General features: G+C 43.4%; 1 protein-coding gene and 1 non-coding gene across 2 annotated transcripts; both read left to right on the top strand.

Moving 5' to 3' along the window:
- Positions 1–63: 63 nt before the first annotated feature.
- PTCD3 (pentatricopeptide repeat domain 3) lies at positions 64–23,878 on the top strand. The gene is made up of 24 exons (XM_074904333.1): positions 64–176; positions 1,394–1,443; positions 2,519–2,558; positions 3,555–3,600; positions 4,345–4,413; positions 5,602–5,706; positions 6,128–6,251; positions 7,301–7,416; positions 8,164–8,237; positions 8,541–8,628; positions 8,730–8,790; positions 9,073–9,155; positions 9,821–9,965; positions 10,941–10,991; positions 11,973–12,056; positions 13,959–13,987; positions 14,503–14,606; positions 15,714–15,792; positions 15,886–15,976; positions 17,813–17,898; positions 19,239–19,387; positions 20,275–20,316; positions 22,400–22,558; positions 23,272–23,878. The coding sequence occupies exons 1-24, from the start codon at positions 82–84 to the stop codon at positions 23,333–23,335; spliced, it is 2,034 nt and encodes a 677-aa protein (XP_074760434.1). The 5' UTR covers positions 64–81; the 3' UTR covers positions 23,336–23,878.
- LOC141960457 (small nucleolar RNA SNORD94) lies at positions 8,865–9,006 on the top strand. Its single transcript, XR_012633626.1, has one exon. It is a non-coding gene; the product is annotated as a small nucleolar RNA SNORD94 (small nucleolar RNA).
- Positions 23,879–24,084: the final 206 nt, after the last annotated feature.

Raw genomic sequence — 24,084 nt, 5'->3', positions numbered from 1 at the left:
AGGGGGGGCGGCCTCCCCTCCCCTGCCCGCCGCCGGAGTGGTACCGCCCCGCTTCCCGCAGGGCCCTGCGCGGGGAGCGGCATGGCGGCGTGGCGGCTGGCGGGCGGCTCTTGGCTGCAGAGGGTAGCGCTGAGCAGGCGGTGCGGCTTACCGGGCGGGACGCGAGAGCGCTACCGGTAAGGCTCTGGCGATCCCTCAGCGGAGGGAAGAGAAGGGCCCGGCGGCAGCACCGTGGAGGAATCGGCGGATGGCGGCGGGGGGGGAAGGAGTTGAGGCGGGAAAGGCCGCGCTGGCGCATGCGCGCTGCTGTCTCGGGCCGCCCGCCTGCAGGCTGAGGCGGGCAGGGCCGGGGTGGCGCGGCGCGGCCTGGGGAGGGGGGGCGCCTCTTCTGGGGCTTTTCCCTACTTTTGGCCAGGGCTTTGCGTCTTGGAGTTGCCCCGAGCGTGAATTTGAGGTGTTAAGTGATTCCTAGAGCTGAATCTCACGAAAAAGCACACGGAGGGGAGAGGTTGCTTTCAGGGTGTGAATCAAGTGGAAAAGTCCCTCTCCACTGGAGATTCTATAGGCAAAATATGACTCGCATCCGAGATGGTAAAATCATATTTTATAATTTTATGTGACATATAGGAACAGCTAGCATTATGCAATATCACTGTAAAGCACAGAGATAAGAATGCACGTGAACAGCATCTCCCTCAGGGTCAAGGTCAGTGTGGAAGCACATGCGAATGCCAGAGTTACAATAAGGCTTTGGTGTTAGATTGCTTCATGAGCAAAAAAGGTAAAAGTATTTTAATGTAAGCTTTAATTTGTGTTAAGAGCAATAAAATGTCAGCAGCTGTAAGAAAGACTTGGAGCAGTGTCCTGTGACTGAACTGAGCACAAACCAGCTGCTTTGCAATACGCAGCAGAGGCGGGTTTATGTGGATGCACCTTCCGCAGCTGTGGTTATGTGAATGTGCTGTCTGCAGCTCTGTAGAGACTGGGCATCTGGAATGAAACAGGTCTGATTTCCCTGCATCCCAACTCGGGGTCTTCTGCTTGTGTAAACACTACTCAGGTCTACAATATTTTTTTGAAGGTACTTATTTCAGCTAGATCCTGCCTCTAAAGTATAAAATGTCTTCTCTGATTTATGTTCAGGATTTTCTTTCTAAGATGCAGTAATTAATGAAAACTACTTTAAAGCCATGATATCACTGAAAATAAAGAATTACAAATTTTAGGTAATGATTTTCTGTGTATAACTTATTGCCCCTTGAAGTGAACATTTCGTGTTACTTTTCCTCTCTAATATTTTAATTAATTCTGACCTGTAGTACAGAATTTCATTAATCTCCTTATGTTATATTAATGTGACTAACATAAATTCAAAATTCTGATGTGTTTATAGGTGCTGTTCTAGTAGTACAGCTTTAGAGAAGACTGTGGAGAATTCAGAAGGTATGATGTCTTAATTACTAGTTTCTTGCATAGGTTTTTTTTAATCTTCAAACAACATAATGTGTCAGGAGACGAAGAAGACATGAATGCTCTCCTTCCCCTTCTTGGATTTTTCTTTTCCCTGTCTTCATTGTGCAGAGATTTCCTGGCTTAACTTGACTACCCTCACCACCAAGCAGTTCTGTGCTCTGAGAGCATGAACTGAGTTGTCCAGTTCTGTGAGCTGTCCAGTTGCTCTTTGACATGGAATAAACTATAAAATAAAAATAAGGAGTTTTCCACCTTGATCCTCATAGTTTCTTTCACGTTCTTGCTTCTCTATACTTCTTACCATATTTCTGCTAAGAGTTTTGTGAGACCAGTAAGCTGGGATGCTTGGAGCTGTGCTGCAAGAGGGAGTAAGTTCCTGCCAGTCAGTAACAGCTCGTGGAAGCGCCAACACAGAGGCAGTGGGAAAAGTGCCTCTGCACACCCTGGCTCTGGGGGTTGTAATTGGGATGTGCCACATGCTCATCTGTGAATGAATTTGCTAACATGCTTTACTAACAACCTCTAGCTTCTTCTTTTGGTATTGTATATTTTGCTCTTTGGGAAAGCTGGGCAGATTGATCTGTGTTGTCTGTGAACAGTTGGTGACAGGCTGTTGGAACAGGAACTTGAGAGGGCACTTGTCTGCAGTATTCAGGCAAACTGAGCTGTAGAAGCTAAATGGGAAGAGACAGCAAACTTCAAACTGGGGGACTAAGAGTAGGAAATCAATGGACTGGGAAAGGTTGGGGCTGAAGCAAGAAGGTACAGGATAAGGATCATTGAAGAAACTTGTATGGGTAAATGGGTACAAACTCTTTGACATTTATTTGCCGCAGGCCCCCATCCTTTCTTGACACAAAACACTTAAGCTCCCTGCCAGCCTTTTCTTTTACCATTCCAGTAAATTGTGGCCTATGTCAGACTGTTTTTTAAGTCTTTGCTGTGGTACTTCTAGCTGGATCAGCTGAAATCATCAATTTTCATGAGGTTGGGATTTTCTTTGAGCATCTGTTTCTAATAACAGTTTTAATATCATTTCTCATAGTTACTCGAGAAGAAATTGTGCTTCCCCGAAGGAAAACCTGGTGAGTGTTTAATGTTGAAATACCTCTCAACGTGGAGTAAAATCATTGTTAGACAGCTAAATGTAGTCTGTCCACCAAAGGTGAGAAAGAAGATACAAGTTGCTGTATTCCTGGGTTTAATGTCCCACTAGTGGCTTTCCTGCTGACTTGGATCTCTGGGATTATTCTTGACTCTTACTGTCTGTGCAGAGTATGTACACAGTTGTAAGGACTGCATTTTTAAGCATAGTTCTTGTTTTTTTATAAAAGATCACATTCACTAGAAATCTGTAAAATCAAGTTAATTTGGCTCTCTGCATGTGGGTGTGTTTCTTTCAGCAAAATAAACTCGGCCATTGATAGCTGGCTGAATAAATCCTGTTTAGAAATTATGCAGCTGAACAAAAGCTATTTTGTTGGAAGCACTTAAGATGACTGTATGGCAAAACTGTAAGTTTATAGTCAGATGGTGTTTTCATGTAAATCTAAAATAAAACCACCTTCACCTAAACACTTTCAGTGGCCTTTCGTTGTTTGCTTGAAACGCAACCAAGCTCTTAAGGATCCACAGGCACAGGAATCCTGAGAAATCTTGTTTTGTTTTGTTTTTTCCTCCCAAGATGTGTTGTGGAGGGGGACTCCTATCCATCCCTCAGAGATGGGGGTCTTTGAGAGGAACATTCCAGGGAATTCCTTCTGTGTCCCTTCCCTATGTTCTTTCTTTGATAATGTATAATAAAGGCAAGAGTGGTAGCAGGAAACACACATGTTTTTCTGATTTTCCTTAAAGTCTTTTCTTTTTCCTGTGGTTGTTCCAGAACTGAGTCCATTTTTGCAGTTGAATTTTTCCCTCACTTTGCAAAAAGTGGTATTTTGCAAATAATGCAGCAAAACCATTATTTTACAGAACTGAAAATCCTGACGGGCCAGGATAATCTTGCACTTGTTCTGCATATATGTAATGCATAACATTTGAAGTCTGCACCTGAGTATTAATCAAAGCTCCTTTATGTTTAGGGATAAGCTAGCAGTTCTTCAAACATTGGCTTCTACCGTGAACAGGGTAAGTAGTGCTGTCATGGAAATGGGTCGAGTTTTCTGTCTCACACAATAGCCTTGCACTCTGGAGATTCTTACTTCTCTTTTGGCCATAAATGAAAGATGGGACTTTTACAACCATTTTTTTACGAGGTTTTCACTTTTGCTCAACACATTTTCCAGTGTCCTTGAAGCCTCATTCTAGTGTCAAGAACTGCAATTACCAGTGAAAGCTGTAATACTCTGATAAGGCTTTTGCTAATATCAGGAGCAAGTTCCTTTACCAATTCAGCTTCCCAATCGAGACTGCCTCGTCCCAGTCCAGAAAGCAAGCCCTGCAAAGAGCAGTGAGTGTCTACTCTTGCTAGGCCAAAACAATAAGTGCTGTGATGCCATTCTTTAATCCTGTCACTCCTGAATTCTGGAAGTTGAATCTGATCCTGCAAATCCCTTCAGCTCCCCCCAGACTGTTACAGTTGGGGTCCTACTTGCTTTGCAGGGCACTTAATTGCTTGCTGTGTTATTGTGAGGACCCTCTTGTCACAGTGTTAGCCTGAACATGTGTGTATAATGGAAATAGTTTTTAAACTATTTCCAAACAGGCTTAACCCTTTTGAACAAGAGGAACTCTTGTAAAAAATGGTCATCAGGTAGTGGTTGTGATGGAAGTGTTCATTGTGCCATGAATTCCATGAGGCAGTGTGATATTCCTACAGCATGCCTGTGTATGTAACTATGAACGTTTCAGTCCAGGTTCTCCTTTCTACAGGATCCTACTGCTGCTCATTATATGTTCCAGGATGACCCTTTCCTTATGCCAAGAAATGCCGCCAGTGCTGTAAGTATTTTCTTTCAAATCCTTGATAGCTTCTCCCTTCCCTCTGTTAATCTAGGCTATGAAAACTCTTATCTAATTGGAGAATTCAATTCAGAGTTTTCTCCTCTGTGTATTTTTGAGTGTGTAATGACTGTAGCATTTCTCTGGACAAATCCACCCTGCACACACAAACTTACCTGTTCTTCCTGTCCCTGTAGAGAATTCCCAGCTGACACAGCTCTTTTAACATTCCTGCAAGTCAGTGGTTTACCTGCTGAATTGTTCTGTTTCTCCCATGCTTTTAGTATGTTAAATAACTCTCAACAGTAATTCTTTAGGTGAAGCATTCAACCTGTTAAAACTGTTTAGATACCTTGAATATAGACTGTGGATATGTGGTATCGAAAGTGTTGAGATATTGTGCTTACAGTTTAGATGAATTTGTATTGAATGAATTAAATTGAGTGAAATTAATTAAAACACATAAGGTTGCTTATGCGTGTGTTACTATATAGACTACGCGTTATCAGTTAACTGTCCTGGCCAAGCCCCAGGAATTTTAGTTTCATCACAGAGCAGCTATGTGATGAAAAACTTCTGTTTGTGGAAATGTGAGCGTTGAGATGATAATAGAAAGGTAGAAGGAAGAGAATCTTCCCCTCATGTTATCTCTAGCAAGAGAAGACTGAGAGATGAGATATGTCATGGCAGATCAGTGATACGGCTATGAGAGAACTTGAGTTCTGCATAACAGAGGTGAAACTGGTGAGAAGGCTGAAAGCATCTGTCAAATGTGAAGAGTTTTAAAAGGAACGGCCAAGGAGAGTCTGACTTTAGAACCTGAGGAAAAGATGTGAATGGGATTTGGGTGATGCTCTTGGAAACAACAAACAGGGAGAGAAACATCTGAGTGCTGTAACTCTAAGGAGAGATGCTTTTGAGCTTGAGGTGCTAGTGCAGCATTTCAGATGTGCCTGGTACAGAACTTTGTCCTTTGACTGAGTAACAGAAAATTTAAAGAGTAGACATTTTACTGGAATGCTTATCTGGAATGTTGTCTCGTGCCTGTGTTTCTACTAAAGAGTTGAAAAGGAAGCATAAGTTTAATTTGATCCCATCAGAACACTCAGTGCAATGGAAAATGTTGTTCTTGCTCTCAGCCTTTTAATTGTACGTTTCTTCATCTTGTTCTTTCTCATTCCTATGCAGCGTCTGTATTCGTTGTCGAAGGAGTCTGGGAAAAATGCTGCAAAATACGTTATTAAGCAATTTCCTCAGTATTTTGACAAGACTTTTGCAGAGCCCAATGTACCAGTAAGCTATTTGCTTTTCATTTTCATTGTATTTATGCTTTTTCAGGTATTGAAATCAACTGTCAGACTGGCCCAAAACTACCATAAAAGGATAATTTTATTAACTGTTTTGTGGACAGCTATGAAGCAGTACTGTGTTTCCATTATGTTTCTGAAATGAACTTTTTTCCTGAGGAGTTCAATATCGTATCAGATTCTTTAGATAAAAGTAAGAAAAGAACTGTTGGTTAGGTGTTGATTTAAATGAAAATGGGAGGTCAGGATGTGTGGTCCATCACTAAATGGACTGTTGTGGTTAGGCTGGGAGGAGTAGGAGATTACCAAAGCAGTGTACTGGGTGGAGAGTAAGCATATTTGGTTAGTGTTTGAACAATGGTTCAGGGAAGGCTTGACTTCATGTCTAATGTGCACTCTGCTTTTAGTGCTTGATGCCTGAGATTCTTACGCCTCAAATTGAAGGATTGAGTGAGGAGGCTCTGAAAGAGCGTATCCACCTCAGAAGAGTGAAAGATTCTGTGGACCTGTTTGATCAGCTTGTACAAGCAGGTATGTGGCTACCTGACAGATTTTGTGGTGGAGCTCACCTTAAATTGTGGCCAAAATATTTTAGTAGCTGGCGCAGGCTATGGAAACAATTTCACAATTACTTTTCTGCCTTTCACAACTACTGTTGGTCTGGTGAAGTGATTCTTCAGTATTATTGGGCTCTCCTTACCCACTGCTTGTCTGACATGTCAGTTTGGTGATACAGAAAACAAATGTTTTCTTGATCAAGAAGCAGATGATAAAGTGTTGAGGTTTTTTTTCTTCTCTTCCAAAGCAGAAGAATCAGTGATAGAGGAGAGTAGGGCCTGCTGAAGGCAGATGCTGTGTGACTGAGCGATACCATTCTGCCTGCAAAGGCCCTCGTGCAGTAGCATATTGTTTGGTATAAGCTATGTGCTGAACACTTTGCTGTTGTGTTGGACTGGTATAGCACAGGAGCTGAGTGCACCATCTGTGAACATGGCCTTGATAAATGAGTCTTTCTCAGTTCTGCCTTAATTTGGACCTTATCTCTGTCATGGGTGAATGAGAAGGAAGCAATAGAAAACTAACTGCCACAGCCTCTGAAAGAGGAAAACTTACTGGGAAGGGTGACACCCCATATCCACTACAAGATGGAAAGGAGATGATTCCATCAGATAGCTCTTTTCTTTTTTTGGTTTTAAGTCTGTTTCATAGAAAGTGAAACACACAAAATGGTCTTCACAACTGGGTGTATCCTAGGAGTAGTTATGAAAAGCACTAGAAATTTCGGATGTTGTGTTGGGCTTGTGCTGCTTCACAGTTTTGGCTGTCAGCTGCCACTTCCCTCTCCCACTTGGTCAGGAAAACTCTACCCTTTCAGTGGCTTCAATAGAAAAACAGATACTCTATGACGCCTGCTCTGATGTTAGCGTCACACCCAGGTTTTACAGACTTGCTGAAGAATGCCTTTATGTCAAAAGAGAACAATGTGGCATAACTGGGTGTTTGAAAGTTTTCTGATACAGCTGTGGAATGGTGTGTTCTTTACTTTCTCTACAACAGTTGTACATCCTCATTTTCTGTAGGTACCCCTGTATCTCTGGAGACCACAAACAGCCTTTTAGATTTGTTATGCTTCTACGGAGATGGAGAATCTACTCCAGAAAAAGAAGAAAAAAAAGAGGATTTGGAAGAACCAGGGGTATGAAAAACCTATTGATCTGTACTATTTTCCTTCTTTCATAATTAATGGGAATGTATCAAGGTGATGTAAAGATTTTTGTACTGTGACAACCTGCCTGGGAGATAGTGTGAGGTGGGTCAGATGCAGTCAACAGTCCAAAGGGATATGGCAATTACAAAAATCCTGTGTGTGACTTGGTAGCAAAAGCAGTTTCCATAAAGCTGAACTTAGTATCTGGAACCCTGTCTTGGCTTGGTTCTGCTGAGCTACAATTAAATAACTGTTTATTACTGACAGCCTTGTTTTGTAGTTGCCTGCAAAGCAGCCCTCTAGTACCTCTAGTGTAGAACAGCTCATTAATTTTCTTCCAGTCTGGACCATATTAACTAGATTTCAATGAAGTTGAGGAATCCTTGTGTGACATCAAAGTATCAGGTCACAGGGTACAGTAGTAGATATGTTCCACAATACCTGTCCCTGGGAACACTGTTGAGGGAGAAATGGGTTTGCGGAGTATCTGCAGAATTTAATGATTCCCAGCAACTCCCCAAATACATATAATTTACCTTGTTAGTATGTCTAGTAACATAAACAGCATTTTAAATCTAGTTCTTAAACATAATAGAAATTATTTTAATGTAACCCATTAAAAAACACCTTTGGTAGCATATAAATTGCTGCTGACTTTCTGTGTTGTTACCAAATCGTGTCATTTGATGTTTAATCATAACTTTGAGAAACTTATTTCTGCAAAAATCTCTCCAGGTGAATGCTTCAGAGCAGGAGGCTCCGAAGAAACAATCCCGAAGAGGTTTACAGTCATTTGACTCTAGATGGAGGTATAGGAGATGTTGCCATTATTTGTGTATTCAGTGCATTGTTGTAAAACAGACTTCAAGATTTTTTAGCAGCCTGAACTTGCAGATGTGTTACTTGTTAAGTACATCTGTGTTTGCTCATCTTTTAAAGTGATGATAGAAATCTAGTAAGTAATCGTAGAATAGCTCAGAGTATCATAAGTAATATATTTGAATGTCAGCTCTTGGGAGTACAGCCCATTATTTTGTTCTGCATGTTGAATCCTTTTCCTAAAGGTACCTTTTATGGAGTTCTTTAACATTCAGCTTGTTCATTGATTTTAGGGAGAACAACAATGCTGAAAGGATATTTAAGATAATGCCAGAGAGGAATGCACACTCCTATTGCACAATGATCCGTGGGATGGTGAAGGTAAAATTATCCTTCAGTGCTGGGAGGACTTTTTTCGGCTTGTGAAATCTCACACAGTCATAGAGATTGTTTATTTTTGTTGTTTTTTTGTTTTTTTGCAGCACGGGGCTTCTGCTAAAGCTTATGACATGTACATAGATTTGCTGAATGAAAGACACAAGGGTAAGTGTCTCCTGGTTTTCCATTGTGGTCTTTAAAGTAACATACCCATTGTCTGGTGCACGAATATTTGTTTCATGGCGGTGATGATTGGCGCAGGGGTACGGACCTCAGCTAGATCATGGGAGCTGAATGCAAACTGTGTATTTCAGTGCAGCTGGCATGTGGCTGGCTCACTGGAAACAGGTTTGCATGAGACTTTGCCAAAAACTGAGCCATGTTAGAACAAATGGTTTTCTGTAGAATTTAATTGTCAGTTGAAATGAATTATCTTATCTTTTCCAGCTGATGTGCACACCTTCAACGCACTGATTACGGCAGTCCCATATCTAAAGGAGAGGTTCTTAGAAAGATGGGAGTTAGCTAAGGTAAGGACGTAGAGGAGAAAAGGTGGGGAAGGGGTAAGAGTGTAGGGGCTGGGTCTGCTTTATCAGTAGAATTTTGCAGTTGTTAGAAGACTAAAACAAAGAGCTTTATATGAACATACTGCAAAGGAATTACACTACTTTAAACATACAAACTGGCTACTGAGAAGTTGAATTTGTACTAAATCCAGCCTTGCCCTTGCAGAATGGTTTGCCTAGTGACAACCTACCTGAGCCAAGAGCTTCCCAAACAGAAAGTAATTGGGAAATTGTGCTCAGACATAAAAACAAACTATTTTACGTAAAACCTCTTTGAATTGTAATTCATGATGGTATGGTAGAAATGGATTTTTGAGGAGTAACATTAGAGGCTCCAGCTTTAATAACATAACATCAGTAAGGGAGACTAGTACGTGAATTTTAAGATTTCCTTGATGTTCTAGACACAATTCTCCAAGATCTAATCTGATGTAATTTTGTAGTCTTGTTTTTTTGTTCAAATTAATTAAAAATTAGATGGTGCTCCCTTAATACAAGGTCAATTGAGGCAGTCCTTCTCTTGAAGGAGGTGAGAAGGATTAGATTGAGGAAGTGCATATATATCTATTTGAAAGCTAACTGTGATCTGTAACATGTGAAGCACTAAGGATTTGGGGATTTTGTTTAAGGTCTTCCTGAATCACATGGCTCAGCAGGAAGTGCAACCAAATCTGCTAACTTTTAATGCTTTACTGAAGACTCTGAGAAGATGTGGTGGTGTAGGCAAAAGTATGTCGCTATTGGCAATAAAGGAAATGGAAGCACTTGATATAGGTAAGAGAACCAGAATGGTTATTATATTCCTCTTCCAGAATAGTATAGTTAAGAGTTAAGTAGCAAACAACACAGTGATTCCTAGTTGCAGGGAATTTGTTTGCTTTTGCAAGAGAACTGAGAAATAAAGATGTGTAAATACTGAGCTGTGGCCACTGAGCAAGCAGTGCTTGTGGATTTCAAATTGAATCGTCATCTTTAGTCTTTGTTCAGTGCTGATTAATGACAATATACTGGGTGCACTTAGCCCCTTAGGTCAAATAATGAAGCATTTTGATGCTGTAGTCTTTTGGGTTAGGAGCATTACATGTTTACCTGTAGTACCTACTCAAGGCCAGGTGTGTGTACGCAGCGGGGGAGTGCGTCCTGGCTCATAGGCTCTTTCTCAACTGGTCCTTATTGTAGTACTGCTGTAGACATAGTGAATAATATGAACATATATTTGCAGCAGTCAGCTGAGTCTGTTTGCTTCCCACAGATCAAGGGGATCTTCACAAGCCGCCCAATCCAGTTCAGGTCTATATATCTACATCTTTACAGAAAAAAACCCCTTTTGATCTAGATGATGTTTTTTGATGTCAAATAAACACTGCAAAACCAGGGAATGTGGGCATAGCTGATTTGATGTCTTGCAGAGTGTGCTTTGCCCTAGTAACATGCTTGCTGATACACTAAAGATAGATTCATGAGTAGAATGGAAAACTAGTTATGAAATAGTTTTGCTTTTAATTTAGAGTGGGGAAGCTTGGCTGTTTGCTCCTTAGCAATGTGGTGCTTCAGCTGGTGGTCCACCCTCAGATATCATCTCTCCCAGTTGTATGTGAGGTCTGGTCCAGCACTAGGATGGATGGAGAGAGATATGAGAGTAAATTTGTTCATGCTGCCTGACTGGAGGGGCTAGAGACTGTGAATTAGAGCTCAGGCATACAGCTCAGCCAAGAATGTTGAAGTAACTTCAATGTTTTTGCTTTTCAGAGCCTAGCCTTGCAACGTATGATCATCTTCTCTATATCTTTTATAAAGACGGTACGTGCAATATCAACTTGTCCAGGGATGTGGCCTGTTCAGCAGCTGCTTTAAATGCTTTCCAGATGTGATTGAGTGAAGGCAGTTGATTTATGGATTAAAAGACAGCTTCTTATGTGTGCAATCCTAATGTTACCTGCACAGTCTGATTTCTGCTTGGGTGCAGAAAAAGCTACAGAGGATCATAACCTCTTACGAGGAGGGAAGAGCCCTTGTGTTTTGAGAATGGGTGGAACTGGGAAGAAAACCCATTTCCTTTCTATTTGTGTCCACAGGTTGATAAAACTAAAGAGCAGATGGTACTCAGCCTCTGTGGAGTCTAGATCTGCCTACACTACCTGTGATTTCATACACTGTGCTACTCACAGAGAAGAAATTGCACGGGAATTCTGTTTTTCTGCAACAGTTCTCTGCATTGGAGCTGTCTTGAAACAGCTTTGTTAGAAGGCAGGAGCCCCATAGTTGGAGATCCTTCAGTCAGAAATCTCTGGGCGTGGAAAGAGAAGACACAGTAGTCATAGCTGCAGTCCTTGTGTTTTAACAGACGTGGAGGAACTGCTCTGGAGTCTTTCTGTGTTTGGTTGTTGGTGGGGGGTTTTTTTGGTTTTTTCCCTTTTTAAATTTTTTTAATTACTATTTAAATTGTTTAATTGTTTATGAAATGCCTCGCTTTTCACAGTGCAGCCTTCTTAAGTACTAACTTCCAGGCCTGGTGGATTATTTGCTAGAAAGTACTTTTTATTTTTCCAAATCTGCCCTTGTTGTGCTGTGGAAATCTGGCAAGAGTGCAGATTTTAGAGCAAATAAAATTGCAGCTGATGCGGAGCAACACAAGTAGGGGCACAGATAAGAGAATCATGACACTTATCTGAAATCACATTGCTTGGTTCCATTTCCATATTAAATTTGCAGGCTGACACTTTGCTAATGAAGAGCTTAGCACAACTGAGATGTGATGTTGCTTGTCTGTTTGCTCCACAGTTGATCATTACCCATCAGGCATCATCTCTGAAGTGCTAGATGATGTTGAAAAGAGGAGTTTCACGCCCCAGGACCCTGATGATGGTATGGACTTCAATATGTCTGACAATCTGCATTGATTAAGCTTAGGTGAAAAGGTACCTATGAATTTCAGGTACTTCTACCCAGCTAGGAGAAATGCATGCAGCTTATATCAGTCACTTTGGATACTTTTTGGAGACAAAGAAGGACAAATTCAAGTGCCAGAAGGTTGTTCTGTGCGTTGGTGCGCTGGCTTCTGTGTGGAGTAGCAGTGTAGCCTGTGTGAATGAGCGTTTGAGCCACCTGCAATAAAAAAACATGAGGCTATTTACAAGACTAGTGTAAGGAGGAATGTCTGCTAGCAGCTTCATGAAATGATACATGTCTGGTGAACAGCAGTTTTTTGTTGCAGTGTGGTGTGAGTTCCTACTGTAGTTCTTCCTAATCCTTTTCAGAAAATTGCATGAAATAAAACTTCGTGCAAAAGAGAAGCTTGGGTCTGTGGAAGGAGTAGATTCTGATCCATGTCTCACTGCCTCTTTCTGTTGTCTGTAATGGGCTGCCCAGGGCAGTGGTGGAGTCCCCATCCCTGGAGGGGTTTAAGAGTCGGGTTGACCCAGCGCTGAGGGATCTGGTGGAGTTGGGATTGGTCAGTGTTAGGTTTATGGTCGGACTGGATGATCTTCAAGGTCTTTTCCAACCTAGATGATTCTGTGATTCTGATTCAATGTACACAACGTTGCCCTGGAATGTTTACAGCCTTTCTGTACATACAGAAGTAGACATGGCTTCAGTCTGAAGATGAGTGTTAACAAAGTGTCAGACGCTACTCTTCAGCAGCTGACAGTTCTATATAGGATAGGATGAAGAAGCCATTACAGTGCATGCTTCAGGAAACCAGTGAGGAGTTGATATGCTTTTAGATAGATTATGAAATCATGTTGGAGTAGCATATTGGGTTATCCTACCAGCAATTCTTTTCTTGTCCTTGAAAAGAAGCCTGGGAATGTAGTACACCTTTTTTGTTTGTTTCCGCCTTGCTGTGGGTCTTACACTCTGCTTTGTATATGCTCTGCTCTAAGCTGCTGCCAGAAGTGTATATTGAACACCCAAATAACACAAAACTGTCTTCTCCAACTTAAAAGTATCTGATTTATTACATCTTGCAAGGGAAAGGCAGGTGTATTGTACCTAATAGTTTTAAGTATATTGTCTTAACAGTTCTTCCCACCATTTTGCTACCCACAGCCATCCATTGTTTTAGTCTCTGATAACATCCAGTACTATTCAGAGAACATCCTTCAGAAAACAAAAGCCACTTATCCAGTATTCTCACTACAAAAATGAAATTGGCTGCTGAGCAGGATAGTTTATATTCTTCCTCCTGCTGTAGCTTCCTTTGCCTCTCTGTGGCAGTATCAGTCTGCATGCTGCTTTGAAGTGTCAGTTACAGAAACCGGGGTTGAAGCCTCACAAAACTGGAAGTAGACATTTTCAGGGACAGTTGTATGTTCTGGGGCAGCCCTGGGGTGTACAGAGTGGGTGGGTAACCTGCCTGAGCACCAGCCTCTGTTGCATGTGTTCTCTTCCACTAGAGTTAACAGAGAAGGTGCGTGATGTGGCTGCCTTTATTTGTAGCCTTCCTGTTAGACAAATAATGCTGTCTTGCATCAAACAGGAGAGTGTAGCTTTTGTAAAACTGCTTGAAGTCAAACAGATCATCTGCTTAAAGCTGACTACAGAAGCAGAGCAGTATAGTTGTCTCCAGACCACTGGCTAGCAAAACTTGTAACACACTCAAGTCTACATAAAAAGTGAAGATCCTTGCTACATTGTCAAACTGAGCTACACATTCAGCTTTCTAACTGAACATGTCTCATCTGTCCTCTGGGAGGCTGGGTTAATGAGCTACTATATGTCTCCTTGAGAGTTTGAAGCTAACAGTCTCCATTTTCTCCCTTTCAGCCAACTTTTTTGCCACTGCTATGCAAGTGGTAAGTACCTCTTTGCAGCAATTCCTTTGAGCCCTCCAGCTGTTTCAGATCTGTCTGTGAGTTTTCCAATCTGTCATACGAGGTTTAGCTTTCTATCTTTCCCTTTTTCACCTGTGTTCATCACCTCATTAAATTTCCTCCATAATTCTGCAGTTCTTTGCTTGATACCTCCTAAATTGGTAACTTGCCTGCCTGTGATACGTGCACCTCTTGCTAGAGATGCGTTAAGTCCCTGTCTGCTGTGCCCTGCCTCCTCCTCCTAGTGACACTGCAGCAGTCAGACAGTCTCCACACCAGGAGGTGTTAGTTTAGGTTAGAAAGCTCTCACCCATGTGGAGAGTTGCATATTTGTCTCAACTAAACAAAATGTCTAGGCAGTCACCGCACTGAATTGCATCCTGTTAAAAATGTTTGTTCTCAGCTCATTACTCTTCATAACTTTGTGAAAGTGAGTCTCAGAGGGATGTATTACGTGTTTTATTTGGTAGCTTTAAAATCAAACTGGTTTATTGCAGTGCTGTGATCTTAAGGATATTAAGCTTGCCTGTCGGTTAAATAAGGCAATGGAGAAGGGAGACAACTGGAAATTCTTGGACGTGGATCGGTTGAATGCCTACTGGTGAGTGAAATGCAGCTTACACTGACTGGTTGGTGTATTGTTGTCAATTTGAACACAAACTAGGATTTGAACATTGTGCATAACGATGCTGTGTTGAACACCAGCTGGTTGTTTTATGTGCAGTTTGAGAATTAAGTCCCTCTTAAGAACAGTGATAGCTTAGGATTTATTTTCAGTCTGTGGCCTTGCCCGACCTGAAATAAAGTCTCGGAGCATCAGTTTAGCTTAATGCCCACCCAACAATGATACCAACCAGTTGTGTTTTCCACCGTCCGGTTGTCCACTTAGGATGGCAGCTTAGGAGGTCATACCAAAGTGGCATACAGGTCAGACCTAGCGCTCTGCATGGTGGTGTAGAGAGGGGTTGCAGTGCAGCAGGTGTATTTAGGCACCAAACCTCCCCTATAGTTCCACCATTTGACACTAGTGATGACATCTGAAACATCTCTACCAATGATGTTCATTAAGTGCTGCAGTCACTGAAGGTATAATTAAGTACTTGGAGCATGTTGATTGGAAGAAAAGCCTGTTTGGGCATTGGAACTAGAGATGCTCCAGTAAATTAATAAAAGAATAATTATCATCAAAATAAGATGCAGTTTCAGGGGTGGGATGATTCATATGATTTACCTTATTTCACCTGTAAACAAATCAAGGGAAATTAATGGAAATTAATTTCTCGGTGCAGGGACATTTCTCCTAGTCAGTGCATTGGGTCAAGGTCCCAGGCTTGCCTTGCCAACTTGCACAAGTAACAAGGTTAATTCAGTTCACTTCTTAAAGGGGTTCTTAACCAGAGGTTGCATTTGAGAGACTTTCAGATACCTCAAACCTCTGGCATCAGGCAGAGAGATTGCATTTTTTTGAGATTTTAAAATAAAGTGGTCTAACTTTTAATTAACTCTGCCAGTTACCTAGTGTCAGCATTAAGTTCTCTCATTAAAAATTCTACTGCTTTTTTTAATTACATGGAGTATTGCAATCATACAGTGAAATTTCCCTGATCTGCAATACAAATCTGATCAGAACACCATCATTTGCTGGTGCTTCTGTATGGTTTGGTTGGCCTAAATATTACTGAATTAGAACATTTTTTCCCTCCCATAGGTCAAAATTCTTTACATTGTTGTGTATGATGGAACAAATTGATGTTGTGTTGAAATGGTACAAAGAAATGTCCACTTCGGTAAGTGCGTGTTGGGGTAAGCAAGCTCCAAAGCTTTGGTTTGGCAAAATGGAACAGTTACAGTTTATTGAAATTATTCTCTTCCTTCATCAGGTTTTCTATCCAACTCCTCAAAATATATTGGACCTCCTTCAAGCGCTGGATGAAGCCAACCACTTGGAAATGATCCCTTCAGTCTGGGAAGGTTGGTGATAGCCACGTGGCTACATAGGTGGTTTGTTTGATAGAAGTCAGGGGCAATGTGAAGTGGGAGGTAGCTGGGGAACTTCCCAGTGCTCAGAATAGTCTGGTAAGGTACTTTGGCGTGAGGGATGTTATTCCTTAGTGCAGTGGTGGGGCTGTTGCATTAAAGAAAGGCAGGACTGGTAGTGCGAACTGTCAGAGAGATAGTGGCTCTGTCATAGTTAAATGTCAGCAGCTTGGAAAACTGAATGCTTACCAGAGAGTAGAACCTTAACCAACAACCTGGGATTAACTCATTTAAATTATTTCTGTTCTTTGCCCCTTAAGAAGATGAAACAAGAATGCTATACAGGCTTTAGCACACTTAAGATGTTAAAGGAAGAGCTCTTCCCCTCTGGTTCGGTCCTAGGTTTCCTAGAGCAGAGTCTTTAAATCGAGGCCTTCAGAATAAAAGTGTCATTTATTCTGTCTGTGGTGCACAAATTTGGACAGCTTGAGCTGGGTGCCTCCAAAGAGGGACCCCAAACAAAAATCCCCTGGACAATTATATCCTTACAAGCTGTGCACCTGCCCCTCACATGCTCTTCACACACCTTGATGCACCTTTTGGTCCAATAGTAAGATTCGGCTCTGGGGTTGTCTTATTCTTCATTGAATCCTCTCTCGTCTCTAGGAAGGTTCTTTCTTTCCCTGTTTCTGGGGCTGGGGTTTAGGTTACAGCTTATTATGTCTTCTTTTTTTGGTTCAAACTGTTTCTGGGGTTGTCTTGAGTTTTCTTCCTCCTCCAGTTGACAGATAAGTCAACGCTAAAGCTGTAAATTCTGCTTTTTCAAGAACTGATACTTTCATGCGGTTAAACAAAGTCCTTAAAGTCTCTTAAAACATTAACAGACTCTATAATTTTACATATATTCCTGTGCTCTTACAGCCTCGCAATCTTATTCCCTTATTGCCACATGCTGTTCACGTCTCATTTGGGTCTAGTCCACATGCTCATACAGCTCAAGCTTTGCTACTTTCCACAACAGAAAATACCCTACTGTCACCAACACTAAGGGCACAGACAGGTTCTTTTAGGGATCCTTGGTAGAATGATGACAACACTAATTTGTAGTTACAATTAAAGCTTTATTTTCTTAACAGGATTTTATTAGTGTAGCACAGAATTTATAATCAGAATAGCAGAGGATTTCTGTAGGCGGAATCGGTGTAGTACAATTTCATAAGCAGTGTAGTACAGAATTTTACAGCATCACTTAGCTTATGGTTTATAATCACCTGGACCCTCTGCATATCAGGTCAAATCCTAATACTTGGTTTGCTGTATCAACATAAAAATCATAACCTAGCCTTGAAAAACATATAAAAGAATACGAGTCACCACTCAATCCTCACGAGGAAGCAAATGGTGGGAGTGTCCCTGGCCACTGGGGGGTCATGGGTCTCACTGTCCAGCAGCAGTTTGGGTTCACATTCCCACTTAGGACCTGTAACTGCTTCATTTTGTAGACAGTGCTCACTGTGCTGTTGCCTTCCCTGTTCCCACAGGTTGGCCAGGTGCCTGGGACGTTGAGGGCTGTTAAGGAGCGGGGTAGTCAGCCTGGTGCCAACTTGAAGCTGACAGGGAGGGGAAGAAGAAATCTGTTTGGTTCATGTGCTTGGTGCACAGGTCCTTCAGGGCCTGATAATGAGGGGAAAGTGAACGAATACGTGATAATGGTCGTAGATAATGGCTGTTTGCCTTACAAAATGGCGTTAGTTATGCTGACCACATTACCAGGAGTTGGGAGCACAGGGTGCTGGTCACACCTACTAACTCCTGCCTTTCTCTAAACAGATATGAAACAGCTGGGGTTCAGTAGGAGACACGACCTGTTGGAAGAGCTCTTGTCTTTGATGAGCAGGGAGCAGCACCCTCATGAGGTATGGAAGCTGTTGTGGTTTAACCCCAGTAAGCAGCTAAGCCCCACACAGCTGCTCGCTCACTCCTCCCCAGCGGGATGGTGGCAAGAATCAGAAGGGTAAAAGTGCAGAAACTCATGGGTTGAGGCAAAGACAGTTTAATGGGTAAAGCAAAAGCTGCGCACAAGTGAAGTAAAACAAGGAATGGGCTGCCCAGGGAGGTGGTGGAGTCCCCATCCCTGGAGGTGTTTAAGAGTAGAGTCGACTTAGCGCGGAGAGATATGGTGTAGTTGGGAACTGTCAGTGCTAGGTTAACGCTTGGGCTCCTTGGGGATCTTCAAGGTTCTTTCCAACCTAGTTCATTCTGTGATTCTGTGAAGGGATTCATTCAGCACTTCCCATTGGCAGGCAGGGTTCAGCCACCTCCAGGACAGCCGGGCTCCATCCCATGTAACGGTGACTTGGGAAGACAAACACCATCACTCTGAACGTCCCCCACTTCCTTCTCCTTTGCCCCCACTTTATATGCTGAGCATGATGTCATGGGGTGTGGGATACCCCCTGGGTCAGTTGGGGTCAGCTGTCCCAGCTGTGTCCCCTCCCAGCTCCCTCTGCACCCCCAGCCCACTCGCGGGTGGGGTGGGTGAGAGGCAGAAAAGGCCTTGACTCTCTGTGAGAACTGCTCAGCATCAACAAAAACATCCCTGTGTTATCAACACTTTTCATCACAGATCCTAAACATAGCACCATAGAAGCTACTATGAAGAAATTTAACTCTATCCTAGCCAAAACCAGCACAGAAGCTCAGTGAAAAGAGATGTCTCCCCATTTCTGTGTGCAGCATACAGACTGCATTATTGTCCCTGGTAGGTCTTAGAGGTTCAGTTCTAGTGCATATGTAATTACAGATTTACAGATCTATGTGAGTTTATCCAGGCCTGCTAAGCCCTTGGAATTACCTCCAACCTATAGAGAAACCTCAAATTAACACAGAAGAGGATCCCTTCCATACCAGGAAGAGTAATCCAGCCCAGCCAGCCACATCTCTGGGGAAGCACGTGGCAGAATTTGGGGATTTTTGCCAAAGATGTCATTGCAGTAACTGGCTTCTCAAGCTGAGGAGGGTTATAGGCTTATGCATACTGCTGAGGTCTCTAAGTACAGCTGTCTTGGCCTTATCCCCTAGTGGGGACAGTTTTCCTGACAGAAGGGAGAGATTTTTCTGCCAAGAGTAACCGTTGTTAATTCACAAATTTAAATCACATACAGGGCAGACCTGTAAGGATCTGTAGGAGGAATTGCACCAAAAAGGGTATGTTAATTCTAGAGGTTTAGGGATTAATAGCACAATCTTTCCACAGATTCAACTGGCGTTTGCCAAGTGTGCTGAAGACATCAAAGCTGCCATTGAGCAAACCAGGAGGGATCAGGCCCTGTTAGAATGGACAAGCCTTGAGCTGGGCGGTCTCGCTGTGTTGTTTTCCAGGGCTGGGAGGACCCAGGACGCTTGGTACGTGTGTGGCTGTCGTGAGCCCTTAGCTTGCTCACACTGTAACTCGAGGCTTAATTACAAAAATCAAAAGCTAATGATTAATTGCTCGGAGTGCTGGTGCAAAGGGAGGGGATAAATCCTGCTGGGAACGTGATGGGGTTTTTCCTTAATATTACTGTTTATTCTTGGCACCAAGTTACAGTTTTCTGTCTTAAAAATGGTTTAGAAGTTAATGTAGCAGCTGGTTTAAAGCATCATACAGCTGCCTATGGCAAAGTAGGGTTTGATTATCACTTCACTAAGCACTGCTGATTTCCTTCATCTTCCCATTTTCTAAAGTTTAGAACTCTTTGGAATTCAAACTGCTAAAGATGTTAATTAGAGTTTAATTAAACTTTTAATTAGAAATAACCCTAATTAAAACTCTAAAGGGAGTATTTTTACAACTCTCCAGTAGCTAAAATTTACTGTAGCTAGAATTTCCTGTCCTGCATACTCTGAACTTGAAATACTGTTTAAAATATCTCGCCTCTGATTTAAGGTTCTGAGCTATTTTCTGTTAAATACAGATGTTCTCTTTGCACTGATTCATTTGAAACCAAGTGGCAAGTACCCTTCTAAAAATGTGTAATATTTTAAGGCAAACTTGCCACCAGCTACACTTTTTATTTTTTCTGCACTAGTTAAGGTATTTTGTGTTAAACTGATCAATGTGTTAGCTGGTGCACGTTGCATCTGCGAGAATGCGGCATGGGATCTGGTTTAGATCTGTGAGGAAGATTGTTTCATGAATTTGAGCCTGCCAGTGTTTCAACAGGAGCTTACCCAAGAGATTTAATATCTGTTGGTTCCTGTGGGCTTTGGTGGGAGTTTTTTTAATTATTACTATTTTTTCTTTTGAACAGGAACATGATAGAGCGTTTCCAGCAAATCAATAGGATTCCCACGTGAGTACTTCTAGGTTCTGACTTCAGGTACTGAGTCTCCTCTTTGGCTGAGATCTTGCATTTCTGCTCTAGAATCATAAAACAGTTTGGGTTGGAAGGGGCCTTTAAAGGTCACTCAGTCCAACCCCCAGTTTAACTGGCAGCAGTGGTCTGTATGCTACTGTTACTGCCAAACTGTGAGTCTCTATGTGTGTCCCTGTGAGCACAGGGGTTTGTTTATCCAACTGATATATTCCAAGACTTTTCTGTCTCAAAAAATGTTGAAAATGCAAAGGTGGATTTAAGTGATTGATCCTTCAGATGTCACTGAATGAAGCTCTGGGACATGGAGGGCAGTGCCACTGATGAACTCGGCCTTAGGAATCAGTCTAAGCAGGACTCTTAAGAGATTCCTGCATTTCCCATGTGCTTAAAAAAATTTCAGTATGAGACTAACGAAGCATGGGTGCTTATGACATATCTGGAGTTCTAAAGAGAAGTTTATCAAGTCCAGTCCTAAATCTTACATGGTACACTGTTAGGCTTTTCTCAGGATTTTTTGGGAAAAACTCTGTTAGAAGTAGAAAACAAATTCTAACAAATAGTAATATGTTTTGTTTGAGGGGAGGGTGTTAAATAAAATTGAATCCTCAGAGCTCACCTAAGCCAACACCGTGAGGGTGTGCGGTACCAAAGGCCACTGTTTGTGGCACTCTGTGCATGCCTGTTTCTGCAGAGTGCCGTGGCTGTGGCCTGAGGAAGCCTTGACACTGCCAAGCTGTGTCAGAGCACGTCTTCATTTGGGGAAGAGGGAAAGGAGGAGAATTCTTCTGAAATCATGGTTTAGCTGGTGGTTTGTGGCTGCCGTGGGTTGTGACTGTAAAGAGAAAGAAAGTGATTTCCCTGCTGTTACCAAATGGATCAGAGGCTCTTCTGGCTGAACTGTCCCCTGCCTTCCCCGCTCTGCCACGCTCCCTGCAGCACCAGCTGCAGCCACTTATTGTTTCCCTGCCAAAAGGCAAGAGAGGTGTCTCCAGCAGCTGCCCCAGGTGACAGAGGAGCAGAGCCAGCGCTTGGACACGAAATGGAGCTGGCAGAGCACAGAATCATCTAGGTTGGAAAAGACCTTGACGATCATCCAACCATTAACCTGACAGTTCCCAACTACACCAGATCCCTCAGCACTATGTCGACCCGACTCTTAAACCCCTCCAGGGATGGGGACTCCACCACTGCCCTGGGCAGCCCATTCCAACACCCAACAGCCCCTTCTGGAAAGAAATGCTTCCTAATATCCAGTCTAAACCTTCCGTGGTGCAACTTGAGACCATTCCCTCTTGTTCTGTCGCTTGGTTAAGAGACTCATCCCCAGCTCTCTGCACCCTCCTGGCAGGGAGCTGTAGAGGGCGATGAGGTCTCCCCTCAGCCTCCTCTTCTCCAGACTGAACCCCCCCAGTTCCCTCAGCCGCTCCCCAGCAGACCTGTGCTCCAGACCCTGCCCCAGCTCCGTTGCCCTTCTCTGGACACGCTCGAGTCATTCAATGGCCTTTTTGGGGTGAGGGGCCCAAAACTGAACCCACTCATCGAGGGGCGGCCTCACCAGTGCCGAGCCCAGGGCTCAGATCCCTTCCCTGTCCCTGCTGGCCACGCCAGTGCTGACACAAGCCAGGATGCCATTGGCCTTCTTGGCCACTGGGCACACTGCTGGCTCCTGTTCAGCCAGCTGTCAGCAGAGCTGCCTCTGGCAGTGAGACGCCTGCCTTTGATTTAACGTGCTGTCATATTGCTCCTTTACCTCTGCCAGCCACCTGAAAGAGGGCAGGGGCCCAATATGGGGACTCTAAAGAGGGGAAGGTTATTTAGGCTGCTGGTAAGGTGGGATCCTTATCCTGAGCAGTGAGCTGTTGCCTTCTGGTTTTGTGCAAGAAGTATTGCGTTCTGCTAGGATAGAAGTTCCCAAGTGCACCATGTCAGTACGGGGTGAAGGACGAGGGGGAATTTCTGGCAGGAGCAGAAGTAGCCTGGTTGATTGACCAGAGAATCTGAGTTAATGGCCACTTCACCTGGGACCCTGTGAACAGTCACTCTGCCTTTGTTTTTGCAGTGAACAGGTGATGAATGAGTTCTTCAACTGTGCTAAACAAACCAATTGTCCAGATGAGGCAATTAAGCTGGTAAAGCTGGCAGCATCCCTTGACCTTCCTTCATCTCAAAGGCTTAAAAGCAGAACGGAGAAGGAATTTGAACTCTCTGAAAAACAGAAGTAAGTTGAAGCATTTCATGTTTCTGCTGCAGGGGTATAGTACAGGGTGGTGGAGGGGTAATTCCTGCAGAGAACTGGCCCCAGAATGACGTGCCTTTGTGTTGACTCTGGTTGATTCACACGCCCAGAATAACCCCTCCGTTTTTGATGCCATGCTGCATCCATCCCACCTGGGAGGGAAGGTGACTCTCCATGCTGGGGTTAGCCTTGTCCACTTCTCAGCTCTGCTATCACTCTTCTTTCCCAGAGTCTTTTCCTAAAGATGCCGATTTCAGGCTCTAAAAGCAGGGAAGTGGTACAGGATGGCCCGTGCACATGTTGCACAAGGTTCTGAGGTTCACGGTCAACCTTCAGGACATCTCACCAGCCACTATAGCTCGTTTCTGGGCTGATGCAGTCAAGCTCAGACGATGGACTTAGCCTTGGGGGACCAGTTTGGAGCCACTGGTCTGGTCCAAGGGAGTCAGTAGATCAGAGTTGCAGCAGCTCTGACAGCTGGACCACCACTGTCTGGGTAACTGGACTTGTCTGCTTTTCCGTAAGGAGGTGGGTGTGTTCTACCAACTGCTGGGTGGACCTTTCCTCAAGGATAATGGGCATCAGACAGCCCATATTGTTCTCTCCGAGGAGTTTACCTTGTGTTTTTACTCTCTCTTTTCAAGCAAAAGTCACAACAGGTGACGACTGATTACTGTACTGTTTTGTATCTGCAGGAAGACACTGGAGAGCATCAAGTCAGACAGTGACAGCAGCGACAGTGACAGTGACCGTGACTAGCTGTCCCTCTTCCCTGCCCCTCGGAGAACTTGGCACCAGGAGGCTCCTGTCAGAAGTGAAATTCCAGCTTCAGGGAGGTGCTGCAGCATGGCAGAACGCTCCAGGGCATGCTGATACTAGACCTGCTTCTCCTCCTTGGAGCAAGTGGGAAGCTGTCCTGTTTACGCTGCTGGGTAACTTCAAACGCAGGGGGGCTGCACCAACACGGTGTCTTCTGCACCACTACCTGCAGGAGCTGGCTCTGGCCAGGCAGCAGGGAGCCGAGGGCTGCTTCCTGGAGGCTGCGCAGCCACCTGCAAGACCTTGACAGCTTGAGCAAGACTTCTCTTGGACCTTCTGCAACATAAACCTGCTCTGGATTTAATTCCTTCCCCGCTAACTTGAATACCAAGTTTACTCTGTATGTAAATGCTGTAATATAATACTCATCACCTGTGGTGTTACTTATCATCATATTGGGACAGACTTTGGACTGTGGGTGTTAAAAAGCTACAATTTGTACAGCTGGAGACTGCATCTAATAAAGAGCTGACCTGAAATGGGGCCATCTTCTGATAATCCCTAAGCAGAATGTGATTACAAAGTGTTGCAGCTGCTCTGTGATAGAGAATACAGCAATCAAGCTAACGAGGGGAGAGGGATGACTGGACTGCTCTTGGCCTCACAGCATTGTGCTGCTGGGCTCAGCTGGAACAGGAAGTTTGAGGGTGGTTTTGAGGTAGTTATCTTGAACAAGCAAACAATGGTCT

Source organism: Athene noctua, chromosome 4 (assembly GCF_965140245.1).
Source record: "Athene noctua chromosome 4, bAthNoc1.hap1.1, whole genome shotgun sequence".
Lineage (NCBI taxonomy): Eukaryota > Metazoa > Chordata > Aves > Strigiformes > Strigidae > Athene > Athene noctua.
Note: the sequence above shows the minus strand (reverse complement) of the source record. Positions and strands in the feature narration are given on the sequence as shown.

Coding starts and splice junctions, on each gene's coding strand:
- PTCD3 (XM_074904333.1), top strand. CDS start 82: ATGGCGGCGTGGCGGCTGGCGGGCGGCTCTTGGCTGCAGAGGGTAGCG. Junction 8,629..8,729: donor TGATCCGTGGGATGGTGAAG/GTAAAATTATCC, acceptor GTTTTTTTGCAG/CACGGGGCTTCTGCTAAAGC. Junction 17,899..19,238: donor GGGAGCAGCACCCTCATGAG/GTATGGAAGCTG, acceptor ATCTTTCCACAG/ATTCAACTGGCGTTTGCCAA.